The sequence below is a fragment of the Coenobita brevimanus genome, chromosome 1 (assembly GCF_032717465.1).
Source record: "Coenobita brevimanus isolate Jiangsu-jjx chromosome 1, ASM3271746v2, whole genome shotgun sequence".
In the NCBI taxonomy this organism is placed as follows: Eukaryota; Metazoa; Arthropoda; class Malacostraca; order Decapoda; family Coenobitidae; genus Coenobita; species Coenobita brevimanus.
The window spans coordinates 54,119,874-54,132,444 of NC_136954.1; the positions used below are offsets into that span (position 1 = coordinate 54,119,874).

Consider the following 12,571-nt stretch of genomic DNA (forward strand, 5'->3'; position numbering starts at 1 on the left):
GAGGCAGAACACGCTCGTGATCAAACATGCAGCATACTGTGCGTTAAAATTACACAAAGGATGATGAAATCATAGGCTATGTAACACCTCCCCACAAAGAAAAAAGAAATTTACAAAGGAAATTTCTTATTACTCTAAAACAATCTGTCTAAAGTCTAGATAAGCAATCTGCAATAACATTTTCTTTCCCCTTGACATGTTGTATGTCTAATGAATACTCCTGAAGAAGTAGACTCCATCTTGTCAATCTCTTGTTTTTATCTTTAAACTTACTAAGGAATTTCAGTGGTTTGTGATCGGTATAAATGACTATGGGGTCAAAACCAGAACACAAATAAAATGAAAAATGCTGTTAACCCAAAATCAAGGCCAAAAGCTCTTTCTCAATAGTTGGGTAGTTCTTTTGAGGTGGAGTGAACTTCTTACTGTAATAAGATACAGGGTGTTCAATACCCTGATCATCCTCTTCCAGCAAAACAGCCCCAGCTCATGTATCACTTGCATCAACAGCCATCTTAAAAGGCTTAGCAAAATTTGGAGTAGCGAGCACTGGCTGACTTAATAGGATAGCTTTAAGTTTGCTGAAAGAGGATTCACAGTTATCGGTCCAGACAAATTTAACTCCCTTTTTCAGTAGGTCTGTAAGTGGTGATACAAGAACTGAAAAGTTAAGAACAAATCTCCGGTAATAACCTACCATTCCCAAAAATCTTTGTAGCTCTTTCCTACTTTTAGGTCTGGGAAGATCACTTATAACCTGAACCTTAGCTGCTGGTGGTGCAACATGTCCATCACCAATTACGTACCCAAGGTACTGAACTTTAGCTTGACCAAACTCACACTTTGATAAATTAGCTACAAGATTAGCCTGAACCAAACGCTCAAGAAATTTACTGACATGGCATAGGTGATCTTTCCAGTTGTCACTGAAGATTAATACATCATCAATATAAACAACACACCCTGCCAAACCCTCTGTTACAACATTCATGAGCTTCTGAAATGTGGCTGGAGCATTCTTCATACCATATGGCATTACAGAACATGCAAAAGTCTTTCCTAGTGTTACAAAATATGAGATCTCCCTAGCACGTTCAGTCATAGGTACTTGCCAGTATCCCTTTAACAAATCAAACTTACTTATGTACCTAGCCTTTCCGATCTTGTCTATGCAATCTTCCACACGAGGGAGAGGGTAAGTGTCTGTTTTGGTTATCTGATTAACACGTCTGTAGTCGATGCAAAGCCGCTGTGACCCACCTGGCTTAGGGACTAGAGTGACAGGAGAACTCCACTCGCTCTGACAGGGCTCAATCATCTTGTGGTCCAACAGGTAGCCAAGCTCCTTCTGGATGAGAGGAACTTTCACTGGGTTCACACGGTAAGGAGGCAGTTTAATTGGCTTTGCGTCTCCAACATCGACATCATGCATCAACACAGTGGTTCTTCCTGGAGTGGCACGGAACACTTGCGGGTACTCCTGAAGTAATGCCGAAAACTCCTGCCTTTCCTCGGGAGGTAGATGAGAAAGCTTAGTCTGGAGATCATTCATGATATCAGGATTCTTCCCCAAACTATCACTCAGGCTCATGCTGCATGGGAGAGCTTCACTTGCAGACTCGGGTGGAACAGCTACAGTGCAGACTGGATTATTTTCGTCCCGCCTGTGATATAACTTTAGCATGTTGATGTGACATAGTTGCTTGCTCTTTCTACGATCTGGTGTGGCGATGACATAGTTGACATCACTGAGTTTCTTCTCCACGAAATAAGGACCACTAAACTTGGCTTGAAGAGGTTGCCCATGAACTGGTAGCAGAATCAAAACCTGATCTCCTGGCTGAAAGTGGCGTAACCTGGACTTCTTATCATACCAAGTCTTCATCTTCTCCTGAGCAGCTCCTAAATTCTCTCTCGCCAGCTCTAAAGCAGTGGACAGCCGTTCTTTGAACTTCATCACATACTCCAGCAGGTTGACGTCATCTTCCTCCGACACCCAGCATTCCTTGAGTAACTTAAGGGGTCCTCTTACTTCATGGCCAAACAGTAGTTCAAAGAGTGAGAAGCCCAGTGATTCATTTGGAGATTCTCTTGCGGCAAACACAACGAATGGAAGACCTTTATCCCAGTCTTTCTGATGTTCCAAACAGTATTTCTTGAGCATTGATTTGAGTGTTTGATGATATCTCTCCAACGTTCCTTGAGTCTGGGGATGGTAAGCTGAAGACGTGATCTGGGTGATGCCCAACTCTTTCAGAGACATGAAAACGTTTGACATGAAATTACTTACCCGGTCTGACTGTACCTCCTTGGGCAGACCAAACTTTGTGAAGAACCCTAGCATTTCCTTAACCAGGTTCTTTGCTGAGATATTTCTAAGTGGAATGGCTTCAGGATAACGAGTAGCCATATCAATCAGGGTCAACACGTAAGAAAATCCTGAAGAAGTCTTAGGAAGAGGGCCCACAATATCCACCAACACACGGGTGAATGGCGCCTCAAAAGGAGGAATGGGAACTAGAGGTGCAATTTTCGGTCTGATTACACTTCCCCACAACTTGACAGGTTTGACAAGACTTACAATACCAGGAAACATCCCTGAAGATAACTGGCCAGTAGAAGTGTTTCAAAATGCGTGCCACAGTCTTCCTCACTCCAAGGTGTCCTGCCAAACTGGAATCATGAGCCACTCTAATGATATCCTGCCTACAAACACGAGGGATGACAACTTGATGTACAACCTCCCATTCACAGTCGGCTGATGCTGTTGGGGGTCTCCACTTCCTCATAAGTACTCCTGACTTTATATAATAACAAGTAGAAGCACCGGCTGACTCTTCCTCACTGCAAGCAGAGTTAGCTAGACCTTTCAACTCAGGGTCAACAACCTGTAACTCAACCAACTCTTGACGAGACAAATTATCAACACTACGTGGTACTGCCTCATCTGGTGAGTGGTCCAAATTAGCAAGAAAAGTGTCAGCTAGGATAACATCATCATCATCATTATCCTCTAAGTCACCAGTAACTTTAGACTTAGCCCTAGTGACAGCACATGCAGGGAACACATCAGGGACATCACAATCCTGGGTCGCAGTCACTGGCTCACTAGACAACTGAGGAGCTGGACATACTTGACTTCCACCAATATCATTTCCAAGTAAAAAAGTTACACCTGACATTGGGAGTGTCTCAACCAACCCAACCATAACAGAACCATTAACAAAACCAGACTCTAAATTCACTCTGCACAGAGGGACAGAGAAGCAATTATTCCCTACACCTTGTAAGATTACAGTTTCATCAGAGGAATTAACATTAGAGCCTAGAACACTGGTCAGCATAAGGGATTGGCAAGCACCTGTATCACGATATATTTTAACTGATTTCCTGTCATTACTGTCCAGAGGACTGACAAAACCATCAGACAGGAAATTAGCACATGAACTCTTGAGAGTGTCACCCACGTTACTGCTCAAAAGAGGAGCTCCATCATGAGAATTTAATTTACCCCTCAAAGCAGGTTCAGTTAACTCAGTTAAAGAATTCTGGGTACTCTCAAGGGTGGACACTAGACCAATTGACTGAATATTTAGAGACTCCTTTTTGTTCACATCACGCTGGCTCCTGAAACATTTCTCCGTAGTATGACCAAGCTTACTACAATAAGTACATTTACTTTTCTGAAATCTAGAGGTGAAGCTGGTATTTACTTCCTGAGAAACATCATCTTTATACTCTTTCCTGTTACCTGTACTCTGAGTAGAAGGCAACGTACTTACTCTCAGGTTTCCCTTTTTCTTTAGAATATCTCTTGTGAGTGAGAACATATTCATCAGCTAAAACTGCAGCATCAGACAAATTATCTATTCTTCTCTCATCAAGATATAGGCTTACATCTTTATTAACACACCTTTTGAAGTCCTCCAGCAAAATCAGCTGCTTAAATTTGTCAAAATCAGAATCCACATTCTTAGAATTTAACCACTGCTCCAACAGATCTTCTTTGATTTTTGCATACTCAACATGGGATTGCTTGTCTTGTTTATAAGTTGTCCTAAATTTTACTCTACAGGCTTCAGGAACAAGCTCATAGGCCTTAAGAATCAAGCTCTTAACTACATCATAATTATCAGATTGATCCTGAGGCAAAGATGCATAAGTTACTTGAGCTTTACCGGTGAGAACAGTTTGAAGGAGTACTGGCCAATACTTTTTTGGGCCAATTAAAACCTGTAGCTACCCTCTCAAACAACTGAAAATACTTTGTTAAATCAGATTCATTAAAAGGAGGGACAAGTTTAACATTTTTAGCCACATCAACATCATCAGAGCTAGATGATCCAGTTCCACCTTGTTTCATGAGATACTCATGGTCTGCCTGAATCCTAGCAATTACAATTTGTGCCTCCTGAATACGAGCCTGAGACTCAGCCTCCTTAGCACGTGCCTGAAACTCAGCCTCCTTAGCATTTGCCTGAAATTCAGCCTCCTTAACACGAGCCTCCTGCAGGGCTAGCTGTAACTTAGCTAATTCAATCTGTGTTTGCTCATTTGGAGGAGTTACATTAAACAAGCTTTCATTAATCATGTCAACAATTTGATCTTTAGAATGATGAGAGCGAACAGCAATTCCCAATTGTTGAGCAACAAGCTTAAGTTCATTCTTTGTTCTGTTTTCTACATCACACACTGTTTGCACATTTGACAAAAAATCTTTGGCTTCATCAAGTGTAGTAATAGTAGACATCATGAATAAATCACAGTCACAAAATATCAAGCAATATCCTTATGATAATATCCTGAATATCCTGGCGAGGTCGCCAAATTTATGTTACGGAATAGAGAAAGATAATGTACACTTTAAGTGAGAATGTTAAAAATCACTACTGTCCCGTAAAGTTCCAGGTTCAAAACAAAGAGTTAGGTAAAATTACAAGTTAAAGTTTAATGTTCAAACTAACAACAAAACATTCAGGACTCATAAGGATAATGTAATGGCAAAAAACAGGTTAAATATATGGTTAACTGCAATAGCCTCTATTAACACGAAATTAGCAAGAGTAAATTTATCTAAGTCAGCCCTGATAAAATGAAAATACCAGCTAATACTCAGTGAATGCAAGATATATTATTACAGATACAAAATATTATTAATAATCACTGACATCCGAACTTTACATTAATCACAAAACCTCACTAGGCCTACAAATTAACACCTTATGCTATACAGTACAAGAACAAAATGTAATAACACTCATACTCAAATTACACAGCAGTTAGATGGCTGGAGACTTCCTCAGCACTCACAATAATAACAACTGTACAGGGGAGGACAGAGATGTGAGCAAAATGAGGAGTAGATCTAAGTGGCAATTAATGTAGAGACTGAGCTCATTATATAGGGGCCGGCAGAGCTTGATACAACTTGTAAGAAGGACGCGCAAATGAAGCCAGAGGGGACAAAGAGTTGACAATCCTGCTCTGAACAACAGAAAGAACGACTTTACTATAAGGGAGGAGGGGGGGAGTGAGGTTGAACACGCTCGTGATCAAACATGCAGCATACTGTACGTTAGAATTACACAAAGGATGATGAAATCATAGGCTATGTAACAATATATATATATATATATATATATATATATATATATATATATATATATATATATATATAACTGGTGCTTAGGGAGGATTTATTTTCCTGTAGTGTACCCTTGTCAAATTCCTGGGGTTCTATCCATCACTAACCTCTCCACAACTACAGGTTTTCTCAAAGTTGAATTAAATCGTCTGGTGGCAGCTGATTTAAAACCATCTTCTGTTGGCAGTGGTAAATTTGCAACACATCTTCTTCATGTGACTTGATTTCAATATTACTCCTCGGTGATTACCTTTATATTATTTATATCTGAAAACTCCTCCTGTGCGAAGACACCATTTTTACATCGCTGCTGCTGCCACAGGAGTCTGCTGAGCCTGGTACAACACCACAAGAGTGAAAGGGTTGATGGACGCTACACGAAACCCCTACACACAGAAAAACCTATATGAAATAACACAGATATATATGCAGCTGTCCTCCGAGTGGGGCTTGCTGTCGAGATAGTTCATAAACAACGTACAAGGGAATAATAAGGTCATATAGCCAATGGGGGCGCCCACCATCCACTCACTCGATGTGGTGCTACCTTTATGTATCAATAAACCAAGTGACAAGCCAAAGTCGAACATTTTCTTGTTTTCTATCGGCCTAGCCCAGGAAACCATTTATTCCGCTGGGTGATATTATAAGCCAACAAATAGACGCCTGGTGATATAGAGGGTGAGGTGTTTCAACGGATGTAAGTTATGGGAATGGCTGGGGTTACTGCCTCGCATAATCCCGCCTAGGAGATAACGACTGGTCACCCTCGCCTTCAGTTTCTGAAATGAGCAACTTAGCCATCAACCGCGATGCCCTAAATGGAGCAGTGAAGGACTGGACGGTAGATGAGGATGGAATGGTTATAAAATTTCTGATAGGTTTTGAAATCATCCAAGTGAACGGGAATGCGACTCATAAATAATATATACAAACAAAGTGAATAAAAATGTCTCCAGATTACCTGTCAGTCCTGGCCAACCTCCTGCAATGAACACATAAATAATTAAATAATTATATAGCGTACTATTGTGTTGTTACGTCTCCCATTTATTTCATCCCTAGCAAAGCAGTTCATAATACTTCCAAATCGTGGTATTTCTTGCCTAATTACGAAAGGAAATACATAAACAAACTAGAATGGTGCTCAGTAGAGCGCATACCTCCGCCAAGGCCCAACATGCTGTTCCTTTTAATTCAGTCAAGTCTAATCAAATATGGAAAAATACTAACCCCCCTATAAAAGCATATTTAAATCCGCTAGATCCGGAATTTTATATGGATCCGTGACAAAATGTACATATTCGTAGATACCAACATCCAAAATATGCCTGATTTTTTTTCATCAAGATCCATGCAATATTCACTGAAAATTTTCCGAAAATGTCGAAAAACGCCCTGTCTCGAAACGTTAAAGAAAGTGAAAAAAAAATCCTGGATCCGTACCTTTATCCGGATCCGCACCAAAATTTTATGGAGTCTATTCTGGGCCAAGGCCCATTCTTATACCTAGTTTCGTGGAAATCTGTCCAGTAGTTCTTGTGCAATCTTCCTCACAAACCAACCAACCAACAAACGGAGTGGGGGAGGTAATAATAACATGTTAACACCTGCTTTTCTTTTCTCCTGATGTCATCCATAAACATGGCAACAAAACACTGTAATCCCGGATATTTTTCTTGCCTAGTTCCCCCAGTAAACTATAGATAGATAAAGATAGACATATGGATAGCTTGATGCAAATAAATCGTTTGCTTACGCGTGATTTACAGATATGCTGATATCTGCCAGGAAAAAGACAGACAAAAATGTTCCGAGACCTTTCGTGATTACAAGAAAGCACGCGGGACATTTTTGTAGATAATATCAGCAGATACATACATACATACATACTGTACATACAAACAGATATACAGATAGATTGATAGACAGATAGATACAGATATAGATATGGATATTCCATTAAATCTAGAATGCCTTCTAAATCTCGACTCTCAAGAGTTTTACATGTAAGTCTTTGCTTAATTTTCCAAGTAAAATAATAAACAAATAAATAAACAATATCCTTGGCCTACATATTATTTTTTTGCAGCGAATAACATTCTTGTTACTCCTGTACATTTAGCACGAGTAGAAATTTCAAATAATTCCACAGCGAGTTAATGATGTTTTTTAATTTCCAGATTAAATACGGAAATAAAATGTGTAAAAATATATGAGCAGCAAAATATTATTCTTTTCCTATATCTATCATTCTTTTTACTCCCAAACCTCGCAACAATTTTGGCGAACAAAAATGTTGACTTTTCCAGTGTTATTATTTGCCTAATTCACAATACACACACACACACACACACACACACACACACACACACACACACACACACACACATTTATTTATATATATATATATATATATATATATATATATATATATATATATATATCCCCTTTCAAGGAAAAACACCCAGATTACATTATAATTACTTGTTACTTAAAACCAAATTGTAAACATACAGTACATAAAAATTAAATCACTCATGTTTTTCCACACTGTGCACTGTACAATTTCCATGCTGTGTCCACAGACTTCCCGTTAACTCAACGTACCCATAAATGTCGTGCCTTAGTTATTCATTATTTGATTATTCATTTTACTTTGCTACTTTTCTTGCAGGTTACTCAAACTGGTAGCTTATAGATAAGTATTATAGAATGTCCCTTTTCCTTTCAGTCTTTCTTATAAAATTTCCATGTCAGTTTTTCCATGCTGTATGGTGGTTTTTCTCACTTTTACTTGCTGCTATTAACTGGAGGGTTTGCAGGCAGGGGGAGCCTTCTTGCTTTACTATCCTTATCCTTCAGCATGAAGGATTAAATCTTGGAGTCATAGTCTACTCTGTAACAAGCAACCTCGAAAAGACCATAAGGTCTGTTGCTGTTTGCTTTCCTTTGTACTCCTCTGTACGACAATACTTTCAGTTCCAAACCCTTGAACCCTTAACAAAGGCAGGGCTGTAAAATGTTTCCATATTCCGTGCTAGTTTTTGTCAAATTTCCCAAGTAAACACATTAACAAATAAATAACCGGCATATAATACTGTGTTGTTACGTCTGTCGTCCCTGTCTCTTCAGTAAACACAGAAACGCAGAAGACTTCCTAATCGTGTGTACTTTCTTATCTAATTTTCAGAGTTAACACAAAAATAAACAAATAAATAAGCCAACACGATAAATAAATGAATACAACAACCAGTGATAAACGATCGGGAATGTCTTATCTATTTCACTCCAGTGACGTATTTAATGCTCTCATATTGCTCACATCTCTATTTAGCTTTGGAGAAACTTTTCTACTTGGAGGAGTTTGATACTGCCTTCATTAACCTCTTCACTAATACAGGTGTGTCCTAAGTAAGTAAAATAATTTGGTGATGACAAGAATGTGGAAAAGGTTGGGGGGAGGGCACTACTGAATGAGAACCGGCGGAGTGAGCGAGGGAATACTGTCACAGGTAAACAGAACCTTAATGCCTTCAGTTCCATGACGCATTAGATTTTATTCCTGTTACCACCAGACGATATTTATTCAGGCCGGGAAGGATTTCTTGTACTCAAGGCTATTTTGTCTGAGGCTGCCGTCTAACACCTCCAGTTTAAAAAGTCTTTCCTAAGTTGACAGGAACTGCTAATGGGCAGCAGGAATTACCTAGAAAAAATAATAATCGTAGTGAAAGTGTGAACTCATTCACTTTGATGACGTATTTTATCAGCTTATTCTTGCTGCTTCCTGATTAATTTATTTAGCTTTGGGGAAACCGTGCAGTGAAATGGCAAATGAAGGCTGTATCTCTCCTCATTAGTTTGAAAGCCTCATTAGAGCTGATGAAAACTGTCTACATGTATCAGAAATAAATAGAGTAATACGTCACCGGATGGCAGGTGTTAAAGGGGCACATACAACCACGGGTGCGACAAACCTGAGGCCAGCGTACCTGCCCGACCTATGGCACAAAAATATTCTCAAAACACGAGACGCGTCCAACCTGACAGACCCGTATTCTTACGCGGTTAAGAGGCTTACTAACACTTTTTTCTTACTAGTTTATTTCTGTACTTATTATATTCTTGTACGTTATTTCTGCATCCTGTGCCGATATTAAAATGGTTATTAGCATACAAGCAAATAATACGATGTGGTATGCACGATTATCGCTAAGAACGAGGTGCTAAAAGGTTTCCTAAGCTGACGACAGTAAGAATCACAATTTCAGAAAGAAAAAAAAAAATGCTGCCTTCTTACACAGGCGTTGCATCTTGTTTGAGATCGTATCCCAGAGCAGGCTAATTAGGCCGAGAATACCAGCAGAGTTGCTGTGAAAACAGGTTTTGAGAACACACCTTCATTAATACACAACGCATCACTGTAGAGAGCTGATCAAGTCACTTAACACAGCTGACAGGAGCGACATGCTGTTTCTTAACAGACGCTTATCGTCGGAAGGTGTAGCGGAAATAATGGAAATAAAAAGCACCACAACCGCCACAGTTTTCATATTCACATTTCGTTTTCTGCCTGTCTACCACAGCTATCACAAACCAGTTATATAATTATTGTTATTCTGTCTTTATACTCATTCGGCATCTGGTCTGAACTTTATCTAACAGTGTATTTTCCCAGTATCCCATTTACTAAAACAATTGTTTATATGTTTACTGTTAACGTCTTTTTTTTTCTGTTGCTAATCCACAATTACAATAACCAAAAAAAGGCATAAATAAAAATTTCTGTTTTATTCAGGTCTTACACCAAATCAACATACAAAAGAGGGACAATAGTAGGCGATACGTTTCTTGAAATTATTCCGATGGCATCATTTTCTTTCTTAAATTAGCAGGAAGGAGAAGAAGACCTATTTTAGCTTTCCCTACTCATGTCCAGCATCTGATTTGAACTAGAATCCCCTCAACAAACATGGCGTAAAGATTCTCATCCTAAAGTCTTATTTCTTCCCAGTACACACACACACACACACACACACACACACACACACACACACACACACACACACACACACAATGAAATTAAATATATGTGTTGTTTCTTGCCAATTCTTCTAATGCAAAATAACATGAAAAGTTTGTTGTTCGTCGACGTGTGCTTCTGATAAACAAAAAATAACTAAATATATGTTTTTTGGCTCTCTTGTCTAGCCTCTAAGCAAACATGGCGGCTAAACTCTCTACCGAGATCTTCTTTTCCCTAGTCATGTAAATACATCAAATTTCTGTTGTCTTGTCTTGCGCCCAATTCTCCATGTGAACACAACAATAAGATTAAATATTTATTGTATCTTGCCCTATTCTCTAGTAACCAGAAAAAACATTAAGTATTTGTTGTTATTTTCCTGTTGTCTAGCATTTGGTTTGAGCTCTAATTCCCTAAGCAATCATGTCGGCTAATTTCTCTCTACCAAAGTCTTTCTTCTCCCACTAAGCACAAAACATAATAGGTAATAAGACTTTAGGATGAGAATCTTTACGCCATGTTTGTTGAGGGGATTCTGGTTCAAACCAGATGCTGGACATGAGTAGGGAAAGCTAAAATAGGTCTTCTTTTCCTTCCTGCTAATTTAAGAAAGAAAATGATGCCATCGGAATAATTTCAAGAAATGTATCGCCTACTATTGTCCCTCTTTTGTATGTTGATTTGGTGTAAGACCTGAATAAAACAGAAATTTTTATTGCGGATTTCTCGGTTTATTCCCCATTTAAATAGAACAATAAATATTAACGAACACACGATTAAACCTGAGAATAAGAAATGGAAGGCAAACCCCGAATTTCTGAAATCTTAAATGAAATACAAGAAGGAAAAGTATAAGAAGATTGACCTTTCTGCCTCGTTGCTCACTGTAGTCTGTTAAGCAGAATGCAGTCTAACCACTTCCTGGTTCCTAAACGTGTTTACCACCATAAATTAGGGGTGTGCCCACATCTCCATGTACTTAGCTGTAATAATACTACCATAAGAATACATTATTTTGTACTCACATGTAGCATCTGGTTTCAGCCCGTATCCCCTTAGCAAACATGGGAGCCAAATGCTCAATACTGATGTAAAATGGGTAAAAATATGAAAACTTTCGTGCTTTTTCACTAATTCTACCAGCAAATTAAAAACCAGATAAGGAAATAAACATTTGCTCTGCTGTACTCACGTCTAGAAGCTGGTGGGGCTGGAGTTGCATATCCTGGTCTGGGAGCGCCTTGGCCGAGACGGTGGTAAGAGAGGCCACCGCCACCACCACCACAACCACCACCGCTACCAATCCTCGGCTCAGCATCTCTGCAAGAAGAGATGCAATATTAAATTCATACAAATAAAATGAAAGGATAATATAGATAGATAGACAGATAGGTAGATGGATAGACTGATATAAATATAGACAAATAGATATAGCTATAGAAAGATGGATAGACACATACATAATATTAAAGTTAGTGACATACAGTCGACAAAAACACTGATGATCTTGCAAGACGACGGACTGAAAAGAAAAAATACGGTGTTCATAGCAACCACCACCACCACCACAGCCATCCCTCAGCTCAGCATCTCTACACAGGCAAGGAGATGCCAGTGTCGAGAAGAGATAACTGAAACTTAGTGCCATAAAGTGAGAAAACTAACATTAATATGTAGTTCATAAAAATGCTGAATAATCTGCCAGGCAAAAATCAAAAAGAAAAAATGAATGCAAATAGAGTTTTTTGCCGCTAACACCACTACCATTACCATCCCTCGACTCTGTATCTCTTTGCACAATAAAATGAGCAGCTGAAAGTTGACAAAAAAAAAAAGTGGGAGGGGGGCCTTTTATTCTCGTTGACTTAACAGATTTCGTAGCTATTTCTCTCTCGCCC

The 12,571-nt window shown here is 39.0% G+C and overlaps 1 protein-coding gene across 1 annotated transcript in view; it reads right to left on the bottom strand.

Annotated features, from left to right (window-relative positions):
• LOC145403741 (prohormone-1-like) overlaps positions 1-11,991 on the bottom strand; it is a 262,303-nt gene extending 250,312 nt beyond the window's left edge. Inside the window, exon 1 of the mRNA XM_080275454.1 lies at positions 11,866-11,991. Coding sequence (XP_080131580.1) covers positions 11,866-11,991 — 126 coding nt within the window. The remainder of the gene's footprint in view (positions 1-11,865) is intronic.
• Positions 11,992-12,571: the final 580 nt, after the last annotated feature.